Consider the following 27,546-nt stretch of genomic DNA (forward strand, 5'->3'; position numbering starts at 1 on the left):
GCCGGGTTATTTCTTTATTCGTTTCCATCTCGGCTGGCCCTTCTCCGCCGAGGCGGGGGTCCCCGAGGGTGAAGCCCCCCGAGGAGAGGGCACCCCCGCCGCGGGAGCGGGAGCGGGAACCGCCGCTCCCCCCCCATGCCCTGCCCGCACTCCCGGGGCCGGGCAGCCGCCGCCGAGGGATTCTTTGTTTACCAATCGGTATCACGGACCGGGAGAGCAGGAAATTGCGTCTCTACCGGGCCGTTAATTTAAAAATCCCTCTTTTCCTCACCACCACCACCCCCCTCCACCTTCCCGACCCGCTCCCCGCCGCCACGGGGGCTGCGATCGCCGGCTCCCGGTCACCGGCTCCCGGCCCCGCCGGCGGCCGGTGGATGCGCAGAGGAGCGCGGCGGCGCGGGGGAGGGCCGGGCCGCAGGAATACGGGCCCCCGGCTTCTTCCCCGGTCCCCCCCCCGGCCGCTTCCTCCGCAGCTCCCTCCCCTCGGCCTCCCCTTCCCCTCCGCCCCCCCCCCCCCCCCCCCCCAAAAAATCATCATATTCACCCCCCCACACCCCTTATTCCCATATTGATTTCCCCGCACTCGAATCCCAGCGCAGCGCGGCGAGCCTGGGCACCGGCCGTTCCTTCGCCCGTTCTTCCCGACCGGGACCGGGACTGGGACGGGGACCGGCTCTCCATGGAAGGGCAAGGGCTGCGGCCGGAGCGCCTGAAGTTTGCCCGGAGCGAGGTGCTGCGGAAGGTGGAGCTGGGGGGGGGGGGGGGTACGGGGGGGGCCTCAGCCTCCTGTCAAAGTTTTTAACTCTTTTTTTACCCTCCCCCCCGCACCCTCTCGGGACGCCCCGATGGGTGCCGCCGCCACCCCACATCCCGCCCCCCCCCCCCGGCACCACCCCCGGTCGGTGGAGCGGGGAAAGGGTGGATGGGGGGGTGGGGGGGTGGTGGTGGGGAGGGGGGGGGTGTGCGCTTTAAATGCCAGCCCCCCGGGTGGGAGAGGGCCGGCTCCGCCGCGGAGAGGCGGGAGAACGACGGCCCCCGGCGGTCTCCGGCCATGGGGGTGAGCTGGGGCGCGGTGCCCCCGGCTCTGCCAGGGCGCTGAGCCCCCCGGGGGGGTGGGGGGGGGGGGCCGGGGAGGGGCGGGGGTCTGGGGAGGGGGGGGGGGGCTCCCCTCCTCCCCCCGCCTAGTCTTGCCTCCTCTCTCCCTCTCTCTGTCTCTCTCTCTCTCTCTCTCTCCCTCCCGATGTTTGATCCCGCCGCGGCGCCCGCAGGGATGAGCGATGGAGGGGCCGAGCCTGGCAGGAGCCCCGTGCTGCTGGCCGAGCCCGGGGCCACCGGGAGGGCCCGGGAGAAGGCGCCGACCCGGGCGGAGCTGGAGAGCGCTCTGCGCGGCGGCGGCGGCGGAGGAGGAGGAGGAGGAGGAGGCGGTGGCGGTGGAGGCGGCGGTGGCTTCAAGGACATCCCGGGAACGTCGGCGGTCAGCCCCGGTTCCTCCAAGGAGTGCGCCCCGGACAGCGAGAGCCCGTCGGGAACCGGCGAGGCGGACTACTGCCGCCGCATCCTTGTGCGAGGTACGGGCAGGGTCCTCGGGCCCCGGCCCCCCCCCTCTTCTCCGTTTCCCCTACCGCGGGGGGCACTTGGTCCCCGCCGGCTGGGTCCCCGCTCCTCGTCCCGGGACCGGGTGGCAGCGGGATGGGGCATTGCTCCCCCCAATCGCCCTCCCGCCGCCGCTGCCTCCCCGGCACCGCTCCCAGCGCATCCCCGGCCGCTCCCGGGCTGCGGGCTCCGGCCTCCCGGTCTCCCGGTCCCCCTACTCCCCGCTCCGCCACCGCGGTTTTCCCCGGTTTCGCTCCGTGCGGCGGGGCCCGGGCCCGGTTCTCCCCAGCCCGCTCAGCCGTGCGGTTCCCGGGAGCGGGGCCGGGCTGGCCGTGCGTGCCCGCCTCGGTTTGCGGCCGAAGGGCCGGGCTCGGCCGGGAGCAGCGGGCCGAGCGGGGGGGTCCCGGGGAGCAACCGCGGGGTCACGGAACGATACCACCCCCCGCCCCCCGTCCTCCCCCGGGCCGGCCGAGCCCCGCCGGGGGGACGCGCAGGCAGCGGGAGAGGGGGGAAAGCATCAGCTTTGCTTTTAAAGCGTTGTCGCAGGAGAAAAGCGTCATGGAGCGGCGGCGAGTTAGGGGCTATTTGGTTGTGGTTTGGTGTTTGTTTGTTTGGGTTTTTTTTTTTTTTTTTCCTTCTTTATAATATCACTCGCTCGGCCGGGGCTCGGGCGGGGGGGGAACGCGGCGGGCCCGGCCCGGGGAACGGCGGGACCCGGAGCCTCGGGATGCAATCGCGTTCAGCCCACCGCCGGCCCCGGGGCTCGCTGGGACCAGCGTGTGTTTTATGGCAAACCCCGAAAAGTTCGGGGGTGGGGGATCTCGGCGGGGATGCGGCAGGCGGGGAGGTGCCGAGCGCTCCCCGGGTCGGGGCTCCGGGGGCGGCAGCGCGGCTCCATCCCGGGGCCGCGCCTGGGGATGCTCAGCCAGTGTCCCCCCCCGCCCCGTCCGCCAAACCGGAGCCCGGAGAAGCTCCGCGGCCGCCCGGCCTCAAGCCCCGCGTTCGGGCAGGGCAGGGCGGTGGGGACCGGAGCCTCGGCCCCGGCTCGGCCGTGTCCTCCCTCCCCGCTGCCCCGGGGGCGGCGGGGCCCGATCCCGGTCCCTGCTCGTTCGCCGTGAGCTGGGCCTGGCACCGTTCGAGCTCGGCTCGGGCATCCCGGCTCGCCCGGAGGCTGCGGAGCGATTGCCGGCCGGGTTGCAAAGATGCCCCCCTGCCGCCCACCCAAGCCTCTTTCCCGGCTGTCGCGATAGGCGCCTGTCGCCGACAGCCCAACCGTCGCAGCCCGAGCCTTTCCCCGGGCACCTCGGCGGGGGAACGGGCAGCGCTCGGCAGCGGTACCCCGGGATTGCCCCCGGGTCCTCCTCGGTGGTCGCCGAGGCCGCAGCCCCCGCCGGGGTCAGGCCGGGGTCAGGCCTCTCCTCCGCCCGGCCTCGGTCTTACCGGGGCCGCCCCGACGGGCCGGGGCTGGGAGCGGGACTGGTGGGGGGGGGGTTGTCGGTCCCCAACCCCGGGCCAGGGTCCCCGCTTCTGCCGGCCCCGGGGACCCTCGCCCGGCGGCGGCCGGTCTCACCATCTTACCGCAGCCGCCACGGCGCGGACAAAATGGTGGCGGGGAGAAACGGAGGAAATAAACGGGAACGGAACCGAAATAGAGCGGGTGGGGGGGACACGGGGAGATGCGGGGGGGGGGGGAGAGAGCCGGTCTGCGGGGCCACGGGCCCGCCGGGCTCCCAGCCCTCCCCCGGCTGAGGGCCCGCTCCCGGGGAAGGGCCGGTGCCAACCAAGCCTTCAGGTTGGTTTCCCTGCAAAGTGGTGGTGGTGGGGTTTAAATTTTAATTTTTCTTAATGAATATATTTTTACCTATTTGTAACCCCCCACACCCCCCCAGGCGCGGGGTGAACCGGCAGCCGGTGCCGCAGGGACCGCTCTCCCCCATCCCCATGGGGGATGCCCCGGGGGACGGGGCTCTTCCCTCCCAGTCCCGGGGCTGCCTTCAGCTCCGGCCTATCCCCGGGGCTCGCCCGCGGTGCCTTTGGTGGGAACGGGGCTCTCGGGGGGGTGGAGGAGCCTCCCCCCGTCCGGGGGGGCCGGTTGGGAAGCGGCGGGGGTCCTCCGTGCCCTGGGACCGCCGGGAGCGGAGCGGAGGAGGAGGAGGAGCAGGGGGTTGCCCGGTCCGGGGCTCTCCCGGGGGCTCGGCCGGGCTCAGTCCGCTCACCGGTACGGTACCGGGGACCGATCGTGCGGGACGGAGCCTCCAGCCGCAACGACGGGGCGCGGAGAAGGGGGGGCTTTGCCCACGGAGGCGGCCCTGCCCGCCCGCCCATCCCCGTCTCGTCGAGGCGGCAGGGCTGGCGGGTGCCGTTGGACGCGGGCACGGCCGAGGGGTGCGGGCCGGCAGCGGGTCGGTCCTTAGCGGGGATTAACGGGACAAGGACTCGCCGGAGAAGCCGGGCTGCTCGGGAGCCGGTCCCGCTGGCAGCGTGGGGGCTGCAGCCCCGGGGGCGGCTGGAAGGGGGGGGGCAGATCCCGGGGTGCTCACCCCCCTTCCTCCCGGGGTCTGCCCCAGCTCGGTGCCCGGGGGGACACAGATGGATGCGGGGAGCTCTGGGGGGGACACCCTGGTGCTGTTTGGGGTGCACTGAGAAGGGCTGCGGGCTCCTGTGCCCCCCCCCAAAGTGTGCCGCGAAGTGTGTGTGTCACCATGGCCGTGCCGGCACGGAGAGGGGTGGGTGTACGTGTTCGGGGCTGGCCGGGCGGGTGTGCGCCCCAGAAATGTCCTGGCAGCCGTGTGGGTGCAGAACCCCCCGGTGTACACGGTGTACGCGGTGTGTCCCTGTGCAGGGAAGAGGTGTCCTTCATGCACACGGGTGTGCACGGTGCGTCCCTGGGTGTATGGGGGCATCTGCGTCTGCCTGACTCTGCTGCGTGTGTTGGTGTGCAGGATGCATCCCTCCTGGCCTGCTGTGCTGCACTGCAGGGCTGTAAAATCACTGTTTACAAGCTCGGGGGGTCGGTGCCCCAAAGCTGCTGCCCGCTCGCCTTCCCTCCTGCTCCCCGACCGTGTCTGCCTGTCCTTGCCTCGTCATATTTAGCTGCTAAGGCAGAGGAGAGATTGATCCCCGTGGCACCAGAACTCTTTCGGGGGGATTTCAGTCCCAGACCTTGTTCTGGCTGTGCTGCCATCAGGTGTAGCCCGGTCCCCAAGAATGGAACTTGTCACCACAGCCCTGCCAGCGAGGCCAGGGGCTGCTGGAAAACCGCAGGGAAGCCACAGCAGGACCTGGAGGGTGTTGGGGGTCTGGGATCCAGCGGCTGATGGGGGAAGGCTCTCAGGAGGGGGTTCCTCAGGCAGGATGGTGTTGTGCCCTTCCTGGCGTAGGGGGATGGCTGTGGTCCCCCCAAAACCTGCATGGACGGGCAGCAGGGAAGGTCTGCGGTGTGTAATAGGGCTGCTGTGCCATGGGGGGGGGGCGAGGGGCTAGGGAGAGGGGCTTTGCCTCTCCCCTGCCGAGCTGGCACCACGGGCTGTGCCCCCTTCCCTTCCCTCCGGCGCTGTGCCCAGCTCACTCCCCCCACCCCGTGCCCCAGCTGCTGGGGGGAAATAACAATAAATAATACCCGTAATAATGCCGGCAGCGCCGTACAGAGCGGCGAGGGCGGAGGGGCAGATACTCGCAGCTGCGGCTGGAAAGCATGAGCGTCTCTGTTAGCTGCTCCTTGCTGGCAGCCCCGGCTGTTGTTGTGTCGGGGGACGGCAGCGTGGACGCGGGAGTGCGGACGTGGTCCGGGCATCATCCCTGCAAATGCTCTTTCCTTCACAAAATGGTTCCCAGGCTGGCATCCCGATCCCACCAGAGATACCTCCAATCCACTTACAACCCCTTTCCTTTCCGACAGCCCACCCGTGGAGTTTGGGGGTGCGGATCAGAGCCCATGCTCATGGTCCCACCGGACCCCCTCCCACCCTGGCCCTCCGCAAGCCCTCTGCAGTGCCGTGCTCCAGCTTGGAGCAGGCTGGCTGTGCCGGGACGGCTCCTCTGCCGTCACACACGTACCACAACGTAGCGGTGGGAAACCAGCTTTGGGATTGGAGTCCCTTTCCCAAGTCTGTGCTCGCTCCCCACTCCTGCTGTCCCCATGCCAGCTCCGCCGTCCCCATGCCAGCTCCATCACCCCTTCCCAGTCTGCTCCGCACTATTTTCCCCCTTCCTGCCCCACCGATTTTATAATCCTTTCATGCCTGAGTCAGCCAGAAAGAGAGAAAGCAATTTACCTCCAGCCAGGGCTGCTGGGGACCTTGGGTCCCTCCGGGCTCGGGGCTGCTTGCCCAGTGTGGCTTTTGTGGCTGGTTTTTAACCTGCAAGAAAGCCACTGCGCAGAAACAGGGAGCTCTGCGTCCAGGGCTCCCCCAAACCGGGCTCTCCACTGGTGTTACTGGTGCTTAAGGAAAGCCAGCACCGGGGGACAAGGAGCATGAGGGGTTTGGGGTCTAGCAGGAACCCAGTGGGAAATTTCCAAGGCTCATTTTTTAATACCTGGTGCACCCCGGGCACACAGAGCCCATCGGGCACATCCCAGCCCATGGAGCTGGGACAGGCTTCCTGGCACCTTAGGGCTCCGTGGATTTTTCTGGGAGAGCTCGTCCTTTGTCAGTGGAAAGTAAAGCCGTGACTCCTTTGGAAGGGCTGCAAACTGCATCCCACAGCATGGAAGGGGCTGTGCGGGGCTAATGCGGGAGGTGAACCCTCTGGCTTTTGTTTCCCGATATCAGGCTGTGGGCAGCGATAGCCGCAGCCTCATAAAATCTGCCATGAGCAGCGCGGGGCATGCGGCACTTCCAAAACTTGTCCTTTAATAGAGAATTGCCCCAAAGTAGGAGCTGCTGCTTTTCAAGAGAATATTCCTTCAGTGAGAATAATTCTGGAAAAAAGAGAATTGTCATAGAGATAAAATTTTTCCAGTATTCCCAAGGAAGGACAGGAATAAAAAAACAAAATATATTTTTAATTAAATAATCTTTAATTTGAACTCTTTCTTGGTGTAGAACTGTTTTCTGTTCTGGCTTTCAGAAACTATGATTTCTGTGATTAAACACTCTGTTTTCCTTAAAGACTTTTTGGTTTCTATTTATCACTTAAAAAAAAAAAAATTTAGGAAGACTTTGTTACTGTTCCCTGGAGGTTTAAACATTTGCAGCATTTGGGGCCAGAGGGGACAACCGAACTATGGGATGTCGCCTCTTTTAGCCACAGCTTGGGGGATTGTCACAGTTCCTCCCGCAGCGAGCCCTGTCGCTCGACAGTGCAGCCGGTGTTTAATTCAGCTTTCGCCCCCCCCCCCCCCCCCCCAGTAAGGTCTGTTTGGAACCAGTTTCCCCAGTCCCTTTCCTCCCCAGCCCAGCTTTTTTCCTGACTGCCCTTCTCCCCGCTTCCCTCCCAGATGCCAAAGGGACGATCCGGGAGATCGTGCTTCCCAAGGGCCTGGACCTGGACCGGCCCAAGCGGACACGGACGTCCTTCACGGCGGAGCAGCTCTATCGCCTGGAGCTGGAGTTCCAGCGCTGCCAGTACGTGGTGGGCAGGGAGAGGACGGAGCTAGCCCGGCAGCTCAACCTCTCCGAGACCCAGGTAAGGGTCGTGGTGGCTTCTCCGTGGCGGGGACATCCCCGTGGCACGGCCACACGGGGACAGGCGTGCCGGCCGCCGGCGTGGCGAGGGCGGTGGGGGGAGGCAGAGCGGGCAGAAAGTGGGGTTGGGGTGGGCGAGAGCTGTCCTGGGGGGAAAGCCGGGGCTCAGCCGAGCCCACGGTCCCAAACCCGGGCGGAGGGGCTCGGCGCTTGCCGGGACGGAGGGGTGCTGGCCGGTGTTTCGGTCGGGAGCCGGGGCTGAGCGCGGCCGGGGGGCAAGCGTGCGTGGTGCTGCGGGCGATGGCTCTCCTCCACCCCTTCCTCTTGAGCCAGAGGAGCGGTCAGTTTAGGGTTATGGGGCGGGGGGAGAGGCAGCCCTGAGCGGGGTCCGCAGGGACCCCCCCAGCCGCCACGCTGCTCCACCGTGGGCAGCATCCCCCGGCTCCCCCCGGGAGGGTCCGGCAAAGCGGGGAAGAGAAAAGAGCAGGAGGGTGTCAGCAGGGACCCGAGGTCCTTACGGCAGCACCCACAGCGTAGGATGGGCAAGCGGGGTCGGGCGTCATCGTGGGTGCTGTCGGGATCAGGCGTTTGGCTGTGTACGAGCTGGATGGATCCTGCACGGATCCTGCACCCCGCCGTTCCCCCCCCCTCTCTGCAGCCTCCGTGGCTTCGCTCCCCCACTCCCAGTGGGGTGGGGATACCACTGGGGACTCTCCCTGCAGACCGGGGGACCCCTGGGCTGCAGCATGGCCTGGGCATTTCTTCTCCATCACCGCGTGGGATGGATTTTCCTGGATTTCTCCATCACCCCTGCGCGGAACTTCACTGGCGGGGAGGGATTTTCCTGGTTCTCCTCTGCCGAGGTTTGCCCGGTGCAGAGGGAGCTGGGCGGCACGGCACAGCCTGGGCGAGCAGAGGTGGGAGAGGTTGCGTGTTACTGGGAAGTTGGTGTTGATGTCTGCTAAGCAAAAAGTGCATCTGCCGGGGTTGCGGTGGTTTTGGCTTAAAAATTTATACAGAAATAGTAATAATAATAAAATTAATGAAGAACGCAGTGCAAAGCAGCACAGCTGGGACCTACAGAAATGACTCCGCCAGCCCACTCTTCCCCTTCTCTGGCCCGTAAAAGGCGCATTTGGAGACAGCTATGTGGCTTCATTGCTTCAGATGGAAAATAATTTCAGTTTTTCCAAACCTCTTGTGGAACAAATCTGTCCCAGCTGTCAGCAGCCAGGCCCCTGGCTCCAAGCTCCCCTCGCGTGCCGAGGGGGCCTGATTTTGGGGAGACCCTGTTGCTCGGTGGTGCTTCAGCACTCACTGTGCGGCCACTGCACGGTCCTGCAAGGGGGAGCAGAGCACAAAAAATAGTCGTTTTGTCTCTTTTGGTGGCAGAGCAGGGTTTTTTTTAGTAAGAAGCATGTTTCTGTCTATGGGATACGTGCAAGGAGGTGCCGGCAGCTGGCAGGGCTGTGCCGCGGTTAGGAGCAAAGCACCCCGGCGAACTGGGTGCTGCATGGGGGTCCGTCTTCCCGGGGTCTCAGCCAAAGCCCTGGTCCCAGTGTCACCTCCACAGAGCTGGGAGGGACACGGGTGGGCTCGGCCGTGCTATGCTGGAAGAAGAGCTTCGGCTCCCCGGCAGGCGTGGGAATGGACGGGCAGCCGGTGTGTCTGGCGGTGGCACGGGGCAGAGGGCTGTGCCAAGCGGGGTGCTGGCTGCCGTAGCCCGGGGCCGGGAGGGCGCAGCCTCTCTGTAGGGACTAATGTTCGCTTATTTACTGCTTGTTTGGTGCCTCATTGCTGCCTTCATCACTCAGTGAGAAAATTCACACCCTGTAGGCCGTGGCTGTCTCTTCTCCTCTTCTCTTCTCCTTCCTGCATCCTTTTTTTCTCATCTCTCTCCTTAATCTCTGTCTTTTTTAATCCCTTTCTGTGCTTTTCACAGCATTTCCTTCCCTGCAGCAGTTGTACCTTCCCGGCTCCCCCCCGCCGCCCGTCCCTCCCCAGCCACCACCGTGCCCGGGGATGGCAGTGCCAGGCTCGGTGCCCGGCTTCCTCCTCTCGTTAGCGGGGTGCAGGTCCCCTTGGGTCAGGGTTTCAGGCTCTCTGCACACTCAGGCATCACCCCCCGCCCCGGTCCCTTGCGGTTCATGGCTGGGAGGTTTCCTCGGTCGTTGCAAGAGCTGGGTGACCGCAGGGTTTTACAAGACCCCTTTGATCTGGAGGGTATTGCGTGGCTCCTTGCAGCGTGCTGGTCCCACCTGGATGTGGCCTGGAGACTGGATTGTCACCACCAGCCACTCCTGTCCCACCAGGCTCCTCTGTGTCCATCAGCTCAGGCAGGGACAAATCCAACATTTGCAACAATCAGAGCATTTTGGGTACTTTTGGGTGTTTTTCCCCGCAGCGTTATCCAGGAGCAGCTCCCGGGACTTAGGGAAGTTCATGGTCTAATTGCTCCATCTAATGTTTTGTTGGTGGATTCCCAACCAGCAGCGTCTTGTGGCTCTTTCTTGGTTGACATTTGTGTTGTGTTGGTGGCTGGGACAGCAGAATGGATCCTTTCCATCCCTTCACTGGATTATATCTCGGTTTCAAGATTAGGAAGCCTTTCCCTGCCAGCTGCTCCCAACTTTGCTCTCTGCCGGGACCCCTGGACGCGATGGGAGCCCACCACAGGAGGGGAGAGCAAAGCGGGGGCACGAAGGAAGGGGCCACCGAGGAAGGGTTTTTTTGTGCCTGTGAATGTTCAGGGGGGGAAGAATGATTCATCTCCGCTCCTCTGCGAGAAGAGAGTGGTGCAAACAGCGTGATGAGATAGGAAGAGACACGATGTCATCACAGCTGGAGAGCTGCAGCCAAGCGTCCCCATAAGTGGGTCCGCTGATCAGGCTGCGCCCCTGAGAAATCCTGCCGGAGCAAAAAAAGCCTCTTTTAGGCTCTTATGTTACTTTCCCAGCATCTGATCCTGGTTTTCGGCAGTGTTGGAGGCAGGAGGCTATCGCTGCCTCTTGCAGGGAAGCCAGAATGGCCCACCTCCATGCTGGGGAGTAGAGATCTTCTTGCTTTCTTGCCTCTGGCCCCTGCCCCAGGGAGGGGGGATCACCCAGGATAAATGGGGGATTGCCCAGGGGAGAGGGGGGCTCACCCAGGCTCAGGCAGGGAGAAGCAGGACAGCCCCGGCCCGGAGCGGCAGCTGAAGAAGCCGCTGCCCACCGGCAGCCACTGTGGATGAGCATGTCCTCCCCTTGGTGGTCACAGAGCCGCCCGCCAGCATCCCGCCGTGCTCCCGGTCACCTTGCCATCCCTCCGGAGCGAGCCCCGCACCTCGTCCCCGTGTCTGCTCAGCCAGACCTGCTGCACTGAAAGGACACGGGGGGAATTTCGGAGCCACCCATGCTCAGGTGAGGATGAGGAGGGTGCTTCCACCTGCCCCGGCTCTCTCCAGCCCGGGGAATTCGCCTCCTCCCTCCAGGGAGCCATGTGCCTGCTCTGCCTCGCCGGGAGCTGCTCGGGCTCCAGCCCGATGCCATTTCTGCTTTTTTCTAATTAATCCATGGACACAGTTAGTGTTAAATGACTTTAATTAGCCTGTAGAATATTTTCATTAACATGTCAAGCAGCAGCCTGGAGATGCGGATGTGCCGGCTGCTGCATCCCAGGTGAGCTCTCATGTCCCCGGCGCAGAGAGCTGCGGAGGGGCTGCCCAAGCCCACCCCGGCACAACCCATCCAGAATCCGGCCCCCCGTGCTCCGAGCAGAGAGTAGCCCGTATCCATGCATCCGGCTTTCTCCAGGCAACGCATCCCAAGGCATTAGGGGAAAAGTGCCCCTTCTTAGTGTCATTAAGGGATAGAAAATGCAAGGCAGAGAGGAGGCTGCGAGGCAGAAGGACCCCGGGGGGACGGCGGAGGGAGGATAATTCCCACAAATCCCCCAGCAGGAGGAGAGGCGGGATGGGCTGGCCGAGGGGATTTGCCTGGGCCAGGAGGCTTTGCTTTCTGGGTCAGGAGTTCAATGCCAGGCTCAGGTTCAAGTGACCTGGGGGTATTTGCCAGCTCTTCCTGCCCTCATTAGAGCAAGGACGGAGAAGTGACACTCGCGTCGAACAAGGGCCCCTTTTGAGGGCCGGGCTGGTTGTATCAGATGTTCTCCACGCAGCACCCAGCTCCGAGCCTTGTCCCTCTGCCGAGAGGTAGCTCACCCCTTCCCAAAGGACAGGACCGTTCTCCTGTCCTCAGGAGCGCTGCTGGCGGCTCTTGGACCCACGCACCTCCTGGAAGATACTGGTGAGCTTTTGGGCTCCTCGGCTCCTGTGCAGCATCTGAAGACCCTTTGTAGAGGGATGGTGGGGCACAGAGTGGAGAGAGGTCTTAGCACCACAATTCTTGCCTGCCTGGCTCCTGGGAAGTCCGTGGGACCCCCACAGATCCCCTGGTGTTTCCCTCGCTGCGATGGGCTCCATCACAGCTGGTCTGGCAGAACTTCCTCGGGACAAACTCCCGGGCCATCCTTGGCAGAGGCTGGGCTCCTACAGCTCCATCACTGCGGGCGGACCAATACCCCCGAGCATCCTGCGCAGCATGGGGAAGGTTCTTGCAGCACAGAGTTTTCAGGACTGTGATCCCCCTCAACATGGAGCAAAACATACATGAGAAAGCAGCTGAGCCAGAGAAGGGGCGGGAAGGTCTATTTATAGCCCAGCAATTAAGTTGATGCCGTTAAAAATTAATCACACCTCAAGTCATTAACAACTATCAGTCCCTGCAGTGAGAGAACAATGAAACAATGGTTGGTGCCAGCACAAGTTGTCCTCTCACGGGGAGAACCGCAGGAAAGCTGTGGTCTGGAGGAGCTGAGAGTCATCCAGAGCTTGGCGATGGGAGCTGTGGGCTGGGGTTTCCCCAGGGCACAAGAGGCAGGTAGGACCGTAACGCTGGTCTGCTTGCCGCAAAGCAGTGCACTCCTCGTCCTCGGAGTCTCTGCAGTCCTCAGGGTACGGGCTGAGGTTTCAAAGCTTTGTTGGAAATCCCTTTTCTAGACTGTGCAGGAAATATAGGTGTCTAGCCAAGTATGTTCTTTTCTGAGGAGGCATCCATCCACCCATCCATCCCTCCATCCACCCATCCATCCGTCCCTCCACCCATCCACCCACCCATCCGTCATGCTCTGCTGTGCATAGGAAAATAGTCTCTAACATCTTCTGTGGTTCGTGTTGCTTCCACCCAGCTGCTTCCGTAGCATCGCTGTTTCGTGCCGCGGGTGCTTACACTGACCGTTCTCCCGTGGGTAATTGCCCAACGGGGAATGTTTTCTCCCCTCGGCTTGGGGAAGCTGGCATTGTGCTGCGGGTCGGGGTGCCCCATCCTAATGCAGCCTGGTTTGAGGGGTGCTGCTCGCACCCCACCCCACCAGTGCTGTTCCCAGCTGGGTGCTCCTGTCTGTCCCCCCCGAGCCACTTCTGGTGGAGCTTTTTCTGGATGGGTTGAACTTACCAACCCAGCAGAAGGGTGCCCTGTTTGCCTCAAGCAGTTCTCTGCCAGACTGGGTCTGACCCACCTCCTCCAGCTCCGGGGCTGGCTGGGGGGATGTGGGGACACTGGGATGGGGAGGCAGGTAGCTGGGGAAAGCATCACGTCCAACCGCGGTAGCCTGCAGCCAGCTCCTGCTGCTAAAACCTTGGGTACCGAGTCTGTTCCGAAGCGAGTGGGTGGCAATGGGGGGATGTCAGCCTGAGTGATCCCATATTTAATGACTCCCAGGTCGGATCCAGATGCTGAAGGTGTCCGTCTCCCACTGGCCTGGAAGGGAAGGGGATCCTGGGTCGCGTTGCAGGAGGTGGCCACTGGAGATGCCCAGCACCTGGGCATCTCCAATAGCTTCTGGATCCCCTTCCCACATGCCAGCCCGTGTCAGAACATGCTTGGGGAGTAAACCTGCTCACGTGGACAAGCTAATCCCATCCCCTCCCCGCGGCGGGGGCACGTGGTGGGGTTTACCCTGCAGCCGCGGGGCCCTGGGCTGGTGGCAATAAATCTGTGGTATAACCAGGTACCATGTAGCGGCAGGACCAGGCTGGCACAGCCCGGCCGCTGCCTCAGCCTGCCCGGCCCCAGCCCCTCGGGTTCCTCCAAAATTCACCTTTTTGGCATTTTGGTTCCCAAAGCACGTCAGGGAGCTGGGGAAGAGGGTTTGGGTGATGAGCACCGGCTTCTTGGTGGGGGATTGGAAAACATTTCTGAAGAGAGGAAAGGAGCAGCTCTCCTCAGAGGGGAACAAGGGGACCGTCTGGAAATAGGGCTCTTCTACAGGACTGCTGCTCCTGTGATGAATTAGATAACCCAAAATATCTGGGTACCTCCCCAAGCTCAGCTGGCACTAGGCAAAATAGCTAGTGTAAATAAATGTGAGATAATTAACTGAGATTTTTATCATTAAGCATTTTCAATCAAAAATGCCTGCACAGTGAAAAACAATTTCAGAATTTGTGATTGAAAATTTCAGTTCTAAATGTTGCAAGACGGCTGGGTGTTTCCAGAGAGATCTCCAAGGCTTTCTCAGCATACTCCCTAAGGAAAATTGTTTCCCCAAAAATGACAGTTTCCAGTGGACATCAGTTTTGGTGACAGTTTTGGATCCAGCTCTGATGCTGGGGCAGGAACCCCAAACGCAATGGCCCGAACCCCAGCCACTGCCCGGGGTCCCACCGCCCACCCGCACCCTCTGGCTGGGTGCTCCCACCCCCCCAGCTATATTTTGTTTTCCACTGGGAGAAAACCAAACCGGTTTGCTCTGTGCGTGGAAAACGGGAAGAAACACCACATCTGCGCGGATACTTTCCGCTGAATCCTGGTGTTGTGGGAGGGGATGTGACTCTGGGGACAGCCCTGCTGTCCCACCTCCCCCCCCCCCCCCCCCCCGAAACTGGGTGGCAGTGGCCAAAAGGCCAAGGAGGGACTCTGCCGTGGGTGACACCACCCCGCACACTTCCACTGCAGCCAGTTCTGGGCAAATCCCGCTGGGTATCGGACCCCCGGGGCCGAGGCTGTGTGGAGAATGTCCCTGCTGGGGAGGGATGGCCCGTGCCGGGTGGTGTCTCCCATCCATCCCAGGCTGCACTTTCCGAAACCCCAATAAATGGGGGAAATCCTCCGCCAGCCTTCGCCGGCACCTCCGAGGAGAGGGGGGGGTTGTCTCTACCCGATATCGGTGTGTTGGAGGATGCTCCCTCCGGGACACCTCGCTTTGGGGTCACCAGGCTGGATGGTGGAGGACACTTCTCCCCCACCAGACCTGCCTGCAGAGCCCAGCCCCGTCTCTCCCTGCTCCGTGCGGAAGGACCCGGTAGGTTCCCCTTCTGTGAAGCAGAAAATATCCTGAATTTCAGAGCAAAAGCAGGTGGAGGGGATGCTTCTGGCTGGAGTTTTGGATCAGCAGTGAGGCAACAGGCTGCTCTGGGGACAGGCACCTGGCCGAGGGCTCAGGTAGGGACGGTTCCCACCTCGGCTGTCCCCAGCATGCTGCCTGGCCACAGGCTGGAGCTCAGTGTGGCTGGAGGCATGGCCCCAACCATGTCTGTCCTGGGCTGTGGCACAGGATTTGGGGTGGGTGGCCCAGCTGGAGTGACCCCAGGCACTGCCGGGGCACAGAAGGGTTGGAGGAGAAGCCGAGGGATGAGTCCATCCCTGCTCAGCGCCGGCTCCCTGTTCCCGTCGTGGCCGGGGAGAGGCAGACGGGTCACGCAGCCGCCGTGCCGTTATGAAACCTCTGGCCGAGGCAGCTTTGGGCAGCGAGCCCGCTGGCTTATGCAATGCTGGGGGCCCGAGCCTGTGCCGAGCATCCGCCTGCCCCAGCCTCGATGGCTCCGTGAGCCCATGGCCCCACTCGGGATGGAGGGAGGAGGAGGAGGAGGAGGAGGAGGAAGGGTGGCCGGGGTGCCGTGGGGAGACGGCGGTGCAGCACGCTGGGTTCCACCTTCTTCCCGTGCCGCGGCGGGCATCAGCTGATGGCGGCGGGGAGCTAATCCCGGTGAGGAAAATGGCCTCGTCCGGCAGCTATGAATAGTCCCGAATGGCCGGCGTGCCGGAGGTGCGCACGGCGTGGGACGCGTGACGGCGCTGGAGTCAGCCCCGGGGCAGGGCTACCAAATAATAAACAAACTTAAAAAACAATAGCATATCCCCCAGCCCTGCCCGTGCGGGTGTTGGGGTCCGGGCGATGCCCATGGGTGTCCCACGGGAATGTGGGCACCGTCCCGGCCAGCCACCGAGCATGGAGAGGCCGAAGGGCTCGGGCGTTTTGGGGGGCAGTGGGGGACGCTGGCGTGCGGGAGCGTGTGCGCCGGCGTGAGCAGGGTTTAATGAGCAGGTATGATGCGCCCGCTGCCTGGGACCGGGGTGGGCTTTGGGTTCCCATCGGCAAACCGTGATCACTGAGGAGCGACGTCCCGCCGCTGCTCATCCACAAGCCGGCAAAACGCATCCGTTAGGTGCCAGATGATATAAAAAACTAAGACGTAGAGAGGGGAGGGCACTGCTCGCTCCCTGTGGCCGTATCCTGCTCTGCAGGGACCGGAGCGGGGAGGGGAGCGCTTTAGGCAGTGTGCTGGGATGGATGAGCAGAGCAGGCACAGTGCGAGGCAGTTACTGGACCGAAACCATCGGCCAGATCCCCGGATCACCCAGCGCCGTGGGGCGATGGGCTTCCCCACCCTGCACCTTTCCATCCCCGGAGTGCACGGGGAGCTCAGCCTGCCGGCGGGGGGGTCTCCATCGGGATTAACCGCTCGGAAATAATTTGTTTTGTAGCTCGGAGGTGTTAGATGGAGGGCGGGGATCAGAGCAGCATCCCAGCTCCCAGCGTCTTCAGGGCAGGCTCAGCCACCGGAGAAGGGGCTGGGGGAGGCGAAGCCCAGGCTCAGGCGCTCCCCAAGTTTGCGGCAGAGACCACCGGGCACCAAACCCCTCGTGTGCTCGATCCCGGTGCCGCCGCGCTGCCGATAGCCGTGGAAAGCCACGCTCGTGGCAGACACGCCGCCCCACGGCTGCTCGTGCCCCTGCCGGAGCCGTGAGCGGAGCCGCCTGCTCCCGCTGTGCCACGGCACGGGTGCTGCGTGCCGCCGGCCGCACCGCGCCTGGAGCTGGGAGCCTGCCCCGGGGCTGATGCCACGGGCTGCGGCCGCTGCTCGGGTGGGTGGGTGGGAAGATGCCGTGACCCCCGCTGCCTGGGTTTATTCCCTTCCCCGGAGCCCTGCCTGCACTGCTGCCCTCACCCTGCCCCTGCCTGACCAGGGGAACCGGGATGCTGGGAAAGACGCTCTCCGGCAGCTCGGGCGACCGCAGGGAGACGTGACCCCGCGCAGATGCTCCAGTTTTGGGGGGGGGGGGGGGGGGGTGGTGTGCCGCGGGTGTCTGCGCGCACGTACGGGCACTCCGGCGCGTGCACACACGTGGTGGGGCATGTGCGAGCACACGCGTGTGAGCGGGAGCGTGCGCGGAGCGGGGCGTGCGCAGGCACGCGGCGTGCAGCGTTTGCAATCGGGGCGACGGTGGAGACCCCTCGGCTGGCCGAGGTCTCGAGCGGAGGGAGGGGGGGGGGGCTCAGCCGTCCGCGCGTCCGTCCTGCTGCTTGGCGGGCAGACAGACGGACAGGCGGTGCCTTTGCCGAACGGCCCCGCAGCGGCGCCCGGAGAAGTTCAGATGCTCGGTGACATTTTTGAATCGCTGTCCCTTCGCGAGGGGAGCGGGTGACACCGACGCTCTCCTGCTTTCCTCCCAGGCGGGGAGCTGCGATGTTGCTCCACGGTGCGTGGGGAAGGACGGGGAGAGGCTGGGCCGCGGGGTGGAGGTTCCAGTGGGCTCCTGGAGCCAGTTCCTGGAGGATGAATCCTTCCTCAGGGGAGGGAAACAGCAGGCAGAGAAAACCCCAGTGGGTGGAGAAATCTGTGGGTACGTCTCTCTGACCCTCAGCAGGTCATTCAGCTGCACAGCAGGCACTAGGGGGGTGTGTGCGTTTAAAATAAAATAAAACAATACAAAATAAAATAAAATTTTAAAAATAAAAAGAATAGAATAGAATAGCATAGAATAGAACAAAATAGAATAGAATAGAATAACAAAATAAAATAGAATAGAATAAAATAAAATAAACCAGAATAAAATAGAATAAAATAAAATTAAAATAAAATAAAATAACATAAAATAAACCCCTAGCTGCCCGAGTCAGACACACCTGGGACCTGGAGGCAGCACGGCCTGGGGGGATGTGGGGACATCCAGCTGGGATCTCCGAGGACTCCACTTCCCACTCCCAGGCATGCGTTTTCCAAGCCAGCTCCACTTCCCACTCCCAGGCATGCGTTTTCCAAGCCGGCTCCACTTCCCACTCCCAGGCATGCATTTTCCAAGCCGGCCGGTGGCCCTGTGGACACTCTCACTGCAGTAAAAGCTGCTTGGGAGCGGAGGGAATTGCAATATTGCTTTTCCGGCGGCAATCAGCGCTGTTTCTGCACTTTCCTTGCTCTTCTCCTTGGAAGGCTCGCTCCGTGTTTGGGCAGCGTTAGCTTTGGTGCTGCTCTTATGTGAACAGCGGGGGAACGGGCCAGGGGAAAGCTTTTTTTTGGAAAGAAGGAAAAATATAAATATTTATATAATAATATATAAGTATATTTTTAATATATATATATAAATATATAAAAATATTTTCAGCTTTACATCCATGCTCCAGAGCTGCTGCACCATGCTGCCAGCTCCCCTGAGACCCTTCTCCCGGCAGTTTGGGATTTGTTTGTAGTGGTTTCTTTTTGCCTTACTCCCAGTAAATGGGAATGTGATGGGAGTCACGTAGCCTGTGATGGATGAACTCACAACCCGAGGTCCTTGGGGAGTTGAGTTGAGCCCTCTCCTGTGCTGCTGGGTGACAGCAGGACTCGCGAGGAGAGGCGAGAGGCTCCGTGGTGCCATGGGGAGGGCTACCAGCTGGTTTTCACACCACGCACTAGGAAGCACCTCCTGAAAGGATCAGGCAGCAGGTTTCAACCTTCCAAATTGCTTTTCCACCCAATATGCAGTCGAGGTCTCATACTCTTAGTCATTGCTAGTCGGACACCACGTCCAGCCTCTCCGCCAGCAAGGGGAGGATTGACCTTGCTCCCAGCAATAGGTATCTTCAGCTTCTGATGCGGTGAAAAGAGTGGGTGGAAAGAAAATCTTGCGTGGGGGACAGGAAAAGGGGATCTGGGACCCGCAGCTATCGGTCGGTCAGTGAGATGGTGGTGGTGTTTTATTGTACGCTGAGGACTGTTGTAATGAGTCCTGAAGGCGTTGGGTGACTCTGTCAGTCTGGGACAGACTGGGGTTATCTCCTTCCCTTTCTGCTGGTTGTTATTGCAGTTCATGCTCCGGTAGCACCTATAGGTCCTAGAGGAGGTGGGGACCCGCTGTGCTCCGGTGGGAGCTATTCTGGTGGATAGACTGAGATCTCTGCCCTGAACTTTTTATGGAAACATCGAGCCCAGGACAGAGCAGATTTTCCTGTTTGATTTTCATGCTGCAGGACCTAGAGGAGTCACGCGCTTCCAAGCTCTAATGGACTCGAAAGGCAGATGGTCCTTTCCGATCAGCTTATAGGACTTTCCTCCTCACTCTAGTTGATCCAGGGCAACTTTCTTAGGAAAACCTCCCGCATTAAGCAGGCGGCTCAGTGCGATGGTGAGCACAGTCCTGCCCCGGGAACAGTGGTGCTCCACAGGGAGTTCTTCGCATGGTCCACCCACAGTGTCTCCGCCATTCGAGTCTGCCTTGCTTCAGCCCAGCGAGCACATCCTACCTCTGCCCACTCTGACAAGAAGTCCACTGCTCTTGCCAGTCTCTCTCCTGCTGCAGAGACCGAGCAAAGCAGAATTTCCAGATCCAGAAACACGAGGGGTTTCATCCTGAGATCCCTCCAGCCACTCACTCACCCTATGGAAAGGTGGACAGTAGATCTGGCCACAGTAATTGATTGGATATCCAGTGCCAGGACTCCTTCTCCAAACACTCATGTAGATTTATAAATCTGCAGATCGTGCTTATCCTCATACCTTCAGCATCATGCTTTTTCTTGCATGCCACGTCTCCTAGGGCTTTCAGAGTCATCTCCTCTATACGGCTTGCCTCCTCGCCGTCCTCTGAGAGTCACCTTCCTTTTCTGGTGAACGCATGACCTCTCACGTCCTGCTCTTCAGTCACATCCAAGTGCGTCTTGTTGTCTATTTGTCTGCATCCAGGCTTGACCTGACTGGCCTGTCACATGTGGTCCTGGATCCCACAGCCCCTGGCAGGGGACTTGCAGCCGCCGGGAGCTGTGGGCTCTTCCTGGGACGCCTCCGGAGCAGGAGAAGGCTTCTCCCGCTCTGCCCGTGCCCTCCCCAGCCAGTTGTCCTGGCTGTCCCCCAGCGTGACCCATTGGGGAACTGGCCTTTCTCTCCATTCCTAGGGAAAGGGTGTCCTTGGTCTCACTTTCTTCTTCCCCACCAGTCTGGCAGGAGAGCTGGAGGTGGCTGGTTTCCTCCGACAGCCCTTCGGTTATCCACCGTAGCTCACCGGGTTGGTAACTGAGAAACAAAACATCGCATGCAGGGCTACGTTACCTCCTCCAGAGATGCTGGAGATGTGGTGCCCACCAGGGATGTGCCGGCACCGTCCTCCCTGCCTTTCCTCCAGGCCAGGCTGGGAAGGGTGTCATCACCACGTCGCAGGCACGCACCAGTTCACCCAGTAACTTGGATGAGGAAGAAAGCTGCTTTTTTAGAGAAGGAAATGAAGCAGACCTTGGCAAAGCACTCGCTATGGTGGCTGATGGGGAGCTGTGAATGAAACCGGAGCAAAAGATGAGTAGAGAACTTGCAGTGTGGAAGAGAAACTGTAATGGGAGACGGTGGAGGATATTGCTGAAAGATGAAGGATCGAGGCTGGAGGGAAATTACTCATGGACTTGTCAAGGACTGCATCTGGCTGAGCTTATTTACATCTCCAGTGATAGGAACTCGGGGCTTGATCATAATGGAGGATGAAAAGGACATGGATCTACTAATTAACGAGAAGCCGTATATGAACTTCAGCCATGAAGGCAAATGTGATCCTGCTTGTCTGATATGTCACCAGTGCAGATGGGGAAGAGCTCACGTCAGTCTACGAGGCATGAGGAAACCGTATTCCGCATAGCACGTTCAGCTTGGGTCAGGGTGTTCAAGGGTGATGGGGGCAGAGAGGAACCGCAGAGGTGGGTCGAGGACGGGAGAACCTCCTGCGAGGGGACCAGACGTAGAATGAGGGCAGGGAGGGCTACAGAAAGCTTCTCTCTGTACCTATAAATGGAGGTGCAGTCATCACCAAGGGCATCAGCCGGCCCTAGCGAAGGAGTGAGAGCAGAGGATATCCAGACTGGGAGTGAGGAGGTGCTGGGACTGTCTCCCAGCAGCAGCACTGGGAAAGAGGAACCCAATGGGTCCTCTTCCCCTGAGGACCATATTGCCACCCTTCCCCAGCTGAACCCCATGTCCGGACTTTTGAGACAGTTGTCACCTCCACCCTTTCTCCTTCCTGTCCTTTAGTGTTTCCCCTTATGTCCCCATAAGTGGGGTGGAACTGGGTTTTGGCACCAGAAATTCACGCACATCAATATCCACTTCAATTTATATCGCTCTATTTATTGGACTTGCCCATCTCTATTGCTATTAATTGTTGGTATTCAGCATCATACCCAAACAGATGACCGCTGCCCCTGGAAAGTTCCTCCCCAGCTGGCCAAGAAGAGCTCCCAGGAGAAGCAGCAGCACAGACCCAGCACAGAACAAAAGCCAAAACACCTGGGAAAAATGAGCTCCCATGGGAAGTTGGAGGTGGAGGAGGAATCGAACAGACCTCTGGAGACCCTGACAAGGGCCCTTGGCTTTTACTGAGCTAGGTTTGTTTTTCACAACCTGCAGAAGACAACCAGAATGTAAGAGCTGGCCTTAGGGGACACCAGGGCTGAGGAGCATGTCTCTACTGGTGGCTGGTGGTGGGATGAGTAGAGAAAACAATATTCAGGGTGTAAAGTGGTCCTGTCCTTGCCACGTCTTTCCAGCTGCTGGCATCTTAGGGAGCGCTCACCATGAGGAGGTACCCAGATCTTCACGTTAAATCTTGATGGATCTCTTCTCCTGCAATTTTTGAAATTCCCTTCTTCAGCCCACTTGCATTTTGACTTCCAGGACCCCCTGCGGCAGGGACTAACACACTCTGTGCTGCACAGAGGGGCTCTGCCTCCTCCCTCGCTTGGGTTTCCAGCCACTACCTGGTGACCACACCTGATGCCTCCTAGTCCTTGTGTTAGGAAAACCTCTGATTCCCCGTGGCTGGTCCCCTTGCCTGTATCACCTGCGATGCTGCAGAGTGAGAGCCCGCTGCGCCTGCCTCTTCCCTTGGGGCTCCATCCTTCCTTCTGCAGGATGCTCTGATGTCTCTGCTTGCCCTTCCCTGATGTGCGGTAACGGGGCTGTGCCTCTGCTCAGGTAGCTTGCTCCGAAGTCAGGAAGAGTGGTAACCGATCAGACTGACACCCTGCCCTGGCTAGTCCTGATCAGCATGATGTCAGATGAGATATAAGGAAGAAATTTTTTAAGATGTGGGTGGTAAAACACTGGACCAGGTTGCCCAGAGAGGTGGTGGATGCCCCATCCCTGGAAACATTCAAGGTCAGGCTGGACGGGGCTCTGAGCAACCTGATCGAGTTGAAAATGTCCCTGCTCATTGCAGGGGGATTGGACTAGGTGACCTTTAAAGGTCCCTCCCAACCGAAACTATTCTATGAGTCTATGATTCTGTGTCCTGCAGCCTTCTCCTGCCGTGTTAGAAGCTGTGATTCAGAGTGCTTTGCAATGCAGAAAGCTTTGCAGGGGCTGTCTGTGCCTCAGTTTCCCTTTGCACTGAAACCTGTGTGCAGCTGCAGAGGGTCTCAGATCCATCAGCATCCTCGAGGGTTTTTCTGAGCTCTTGCTCTTCCAGAGTTGGCTGGCTGGGGGATGCTTTGAGCGGAGAGCGCTGGGTCTGTGCGTTTCTGTATGGCCTTACGCCGGACCTTCGTTAAGACGTCAGTAATGACAAGGGATTGCGGGGCTGCGTGAGTCCCGTTCAGCCCCACCACCTGCGCTTTGGGGCTCTGTGCTCCCCAGAATTCGGCAGCTCGAGGACGTCCCCACCAGAAAAGCTGGTAGGCTGTTAATTCTGCGTCAGGACGCTGTGTGCCGGGACACGGGGCCGTGGGAGCGCACAGCCCTGCCCAAACCCGTCCCGCTTGCTGGCATGGAGGGACCGATGGGGACGGCGGGGAGGGGACGTCAGCCCTGGGGACCCGGCTGGGCTGTGACATGAGCCCAGTAGTCCCGGTGGCAATGAGGGATCCAGGGTCCCTGTGCAAAGCCGAGGTGTGCACGGGCAGGGAACGGGCAGAGAGCTTTCCCGTGGGACCCTGCGGGTAAGGGGGGATAGGACGTGGGCTGGCAGTGGCCCGTGGTCCCAGGAGGTTTCGGCTGTGGGACATTAGCTCAGCCCCATGGTCCTGGTGTCCCCCCCATCGCCTGGGGACACCTCCCTCCGCTCCTCCCTGAGCATCCCCAGCCTCCGGCCGGCTTCGCCGAGACATCAGCTCCACTGTTCTGTCCCTGGAAAGGGGCCGGGGGGCTGAGACCTCCTCCACCCCCACGCTCCATTAGCTCTGTACTGTGGGTCTATTGTGCCGGAGGACGCGCGAGGGCCGTGTCAGTGAGCGACTGTCCCGCCCCAATGAGTTTCCGATGACTCGGATGAGTTCGAGACCCGCTGGCCCCGCAGCAGACGGGGACGAAGCCTGTGCCGATGGGCTGGGGTTTACTCCCGGGGTCCCAGCCAGCGCCCGACTCGTCCGCTCCCGTCCGCCACGCTCTAATCCGAGTGTCTTCCCATCCGTCTCCTTCCCTCACCTCCATCTCCGTCCGTCTGTCTGTCCCTCACGCCTCTCTCTCTCTCTCTCTCTGCCTCTCCTACCCCTCTGCTCTGCCAGGGAGGGACAGAAGCGGGGGGCTGCCCTCCCAGGGGAGAGGTTAGGGGGTGCGGGGGCAGCCGCAGGGGGACGGGAGCTGCGGGCTGGGGACCGGGTCCATGTCCCACCGGGGGAGTCAGGTGCCGTTTTGGGGCAGGGGGGTCCCACGGGGCCTCAGCCCGGACTCGGTCCTTGCTTTGGCCAGGGGCAGGTTGGGGTGGGGATGTCCCCAGCTGGGTTCGGGCACAGAAACGGGTCTGTGCCCAGAGATCCAGGGCCACCAGAAGCCATCCTGTCCCCTAACGTGTTCCCCTCCGCTGTAGCAAGGCCAGGGACCCTCCACCCTGCCCCGTGGGGACAAACTTGGGTTTGATGACCATCACGGAGGAGAATCCAGCACGTCCCATAGCTCAGCATCCCCGGGAGAGCCAGCACAGGGCAGAGCCGGGCAGCGGTGGGGTGGCTCAGCCCCGGGCTCCCATCCCTGGGCTCGCACTCCTAGGCTCCCGTCCCCAAGCTCCCATCCCTGGGCTCCCTTCCCCAGGCTCCCATCCTCAGGCTCCCATCCCTGGGCTCCCATCCTTGGGTTCCCATGCCCAGGCTCCCGTTCCCAGGATCCTGTCCCACTCCCTCCTGGCACCTGCAGGAATTTGCCAGTTCCGTGGAAGCGGCAGGCGGGGAGCGACTTTTCCGCAGTCCCTGTGGCGGGGAATGGATCTCGCTTGGGCATTTATTTTAATACGTCTCTCTCTCTCTCTCTCTCTCTCTCTCTCTCTCTCGTATCTCTCACTCTTTCCTGGTTCTCGCCTCTCTTTCCCTGGCCCCCCCGCGCTCTCTTTCCGTCCGTGCCTTTCTGTCCCCCTGCCCCGTCCCCGTCCCCCCCGCTCCCCCCCTCAGGTCAAGGTCTGGTTCCAGAACCGACGCACCAAGCAGAAGAAGGACCAGAGCAGGGACTCTGAGAAACGCTCCACCGCCACCTCCGAGTCCTTCGCCACCTGCAACATCCTCCGGCTGCTGGAGCAAGGCCGGCTCCTCTCCGTCCCGGCCCCCCCCCAGCCTCCTCTCTCCCACCTCCAACCCCATCGGCAGTCCTACGGGCAACGGATCCGGCTTGGCCACCCCGGGAACCACCTCTCCCGGGCTCGGCGGCGGGAGCAGCCCCCCGGGGCCGGGAGCCTTCAGCCTACAGGTCCCTTCTCTCGCCTCTTCCTCCTCCTCCTCCTCCTCGCCCAGGCTGCCGGCCGCCCCGCTGTGCTTTGGGGGGCCGCTCCTGGGCAGCCTGCACGACCTCCCGGGCGCTTACGGACTGGGCACTTCTGCTTTTGAGCCTTACACGCGGCTGGAAAGGAAAGACAATTCTATACCCAGCAAGAAGCCGAGCCCTTAAATCAAAATGAGTGTCAAAAGGTCTCCCCCCCGCCATCCCCTGCGCCCCCACGCACCCCGCGCCCCGCACCGGGGTTTCATTTGGCAAACGGGATGTGGAAGACTGTTTACCGCCCGTCCGGGGGTACGTGCGAGTGTGCGCACGCGTGTGCGAGCGTGCACGCCTGGCCCCCGCCCCAGACACACCAATACAGCCGTGGATGACACCCTGCAACTCCTCGCCCCCGGGGGGCTGATGCTGAACCCGGTCATGCCAAAGCGGGGGGGGTCCCTGGGTGTCCCGTGTCACCGGTGCTGTCCCGTCCTTCGCTGACACCGCTGGATCTGCCAGGGCCACGTTCCCCCCCTCCAGGTATCGCCCGTTCAGGGTCTGGAAGACGATGCTGTGGTCTGTGCTGCGCGGGCTGGGAGAGGAGCAGCTCCGGGGGGGGGGATTTTGGGGGGTTGCTGATACCCCGTGGTCTTTCAGTGCCTCTTACGGGTGGGACCACAGAGCCCCGGTCCCTCTGGACTGTCACCCCGGGGCCCGTGGTGTTGGGGTCACTGCCGAAGCCCCGGGGAGCGGGAGGGCACCCCGAAAGGGAGAGCGCAGGGCAGTGCCGGGCTCTGCCTCTGCCCGGCCGTGGTGTCCTTGGGCGAGCCTTGGGCCTCAGTTTCCCCACCTGCAAAGGGTTTTGTGTTCTGGCTGAGGCTGTCTGGGAGCATCCCGGTGGCTCTGGTGGTCCCGGTCCCCTCTTTCAGCAGGGAGCGCTGCCCCCGTGGGATGCTTGGCCCCCCAGCCCGGGGCCAGGGCAGGTGGGGAGGTCTGTGGGGGACCGATGGTGCCGGTGATGTCCCCAGCCCCCCGCACCAGTGGTCCCTGCCCCTCAGGAGCCAGCGGCCGCCCTGACTCATGAGACATCCCCAGGCTCCTCTGTGCCGGCTCGTGCAGAGCCAGACCACCATCCCAGACCCTGTTTTGGTGCTGTCCCACCCCGGCAAACCCCCGGGGATGATGGAGGAGCCTCCGACCTCCCTGAGGGGGCTGTGGTGAGCTGGGGCCAGGCCACCATCCTGCCCCCCACCAAGGAAAGCCCACCGAGGGGGACGTGGACACGTGGGCACTTGTGATGCTGGGATCTGCCCCCCTGGGTCGGGTCGGGCCACGGGGGGGTCTTTGCCATCAGCGGGAGCCCAAAGTACCCCCAGCCCCATTCTGGGGTGCTGGGTGCTCAGTGCTGGCACTGCAGTGAGCCCCATCCTGAGCACTGGCCCAGCAGCAGCCCCCCCCTTGCTCCCATCACCCAGCAGAACCAGGGTCCAGCCCTGAGAGGTGCTGAGCACCCACTGCCTGCGAAGGCAGTGCCCTGCCCTGACCCTCGGGCAGCCTCAGCTGACGATGGCTTCCCGCGGAGCAGGATTCGGCCTCAGGTGTGCGGTGCCAGGGCCATTCTCGGGCAGGGCATGGTTTGGGAATGTTGTGGTGGGAACGAGCTCCGGAGGGTTAATGGTGGGCTTGGAGCTCCACCAGTCGCAAAAACGAGATGGGAATTGCATGAGGTGGCCCTTGGGGAAAGGGGCAGCGTGGCCCCCCCTGGCATGGGCTGAGGGATGTCTACGCTGGGCAGAGTCTGGCCCTTCTGTGGTGTGAGCATCGCCTTGGCAGGATGCTCTGCGGTGGCATCATCACCGTGGCAGGGTACCCTGTGCTGGCATCACCGTGGCAGGATGCTCTGCGGTGGCATCACCGTGGCCGGACACCCTGCAGGGACCCCGCTGTGGCAGGAGCGGGATGATGCCCTAAGCCCCCTCCCAGCGCCCAGGAGCTGCCATGGGGCTCATCCCCCCCACCCTGCACACCCCCAAACCAAGGGGCTCCTGCATCCTCCTGCTGCGGTTTAATGTATAATGATTATCACCACTGAGCTACCCCCCAGCCTGGCCCGGGCTGAGCATCGCTGCGTGGGCTGCAGCCCCCCCCCACCCAGGCTGCTGCTCTGTAGGGACCGGTCCCTAAGGGGGACACAGCCGCTAGCCCGCGTGTTCCCAGGATTTTGCAGGGAAATATTTAAAATAAATGATTTTATGAAAAGGTTTTGGTGATTTTTATTTTTCCTTTAACTCAAGCGTTTCTATAAAATAGTATTTATTGTTCACCTCACGTCTGGAGCACTTTATGGGAGTGAGCCCGTAGGTCTCGCGCTGCTCTGTGGAGCTCAGGAGAGGTTGGCACTCCCTGGCTGCAGGTGGGGAAACTGAGGCAGGGTTTGCCTGGGGATGCAGAAAGCAGGGACAGAGTTTGGTTCACAGTGACGAGCTCCCCTCTCCCGCCTGGCTCAGACCACAGCTCGCTGCCAACACCTCCATACCTCTCCCTAAATGTGGTATTTGCCGGATCCTCCTGGTGCCCCGGGGTGCTCAAACCCCGACAGCCCGATGCCGTGTTTGACTGAGGTTTTGGATTTTGACAGGACAATGACCTTCTCCCTTCCCCTCGTCACTTAATTTATATTTATATCGCCGTTCTTCATCCTTCCCCGGTCTGCAAACATGATGTTTAAAGACAGCGAGCCGAGGCGGGCAGAGCCGGCAGCGGGGAAGCCGTGCCCGCCTGGCTACGCCGAGATGGGGCAATCCTGCCTGCAACCCTCCCCCGGGACTTGTTTTGCTTTGGTTTTCCCTCTTCTCCCTGGGAACAGCTGAATTTCCCGAGGTTATCGGACCCTGGTTCCTCCCACCCTGGGCTCACTGGGAGGAAACTTGGTCCGGTTTGATGGAGAAGCGACCCCCTCGCACCTTCACGGGTGGAGGAGGTTTTGGGGCATTTCAGAGAAAGCAAGGTCCAGTTTTATTTTCAAAGTAGCCCCCCAAAACCTGGGAGTTTTGGGGGGGGGGGGTCCCGGTGTGTTTGCCCGGCTCGGGGCAT

At 61.7% G+C, this 27,546-nt stretch overlaps 1 protein-coding gene across 1 annotated transcript; it reads left to right on the forward strand.

The window, feature by feature from the left end:
- The first annotated feature begins 1,129 nt into the window (after positions 1 to 1,129).
- On the forward strand, positions 1,130 to 26,715 carry VAX2 (ventral anterior homeobox 2). The gene is given in 4 exon segments (XM_030016825.2): positions 1,130 to 1,568; positions 7,034 to 7,221; positions 24,153 to 24,302; positions 24,304 to 26,715. Coding segments are annotated over 4 exon segments (1,005 nt in total). The 5' UTR covers positions 1,130 to 1,240; the 3' UTR covers positions 24,643 to 26,715.
- Positions 26,716 to 27,546: the final 831 nt, after the last annotated feature.

Source organism: Aquila chrysaetos, chromosome 1, assembly GCF_900496995.4.
Source record: "Aquila chrysaetos chrysaetos chromosome 1, bAquChr1.4, whole genome shotgun sequence".
Classification (NCBI taxonomy): Eukaryota; Metazoa; Chordata; class Aves; order Accipitriformes; family Accipitridae; genus Aquila; species Aquila chrysaetos.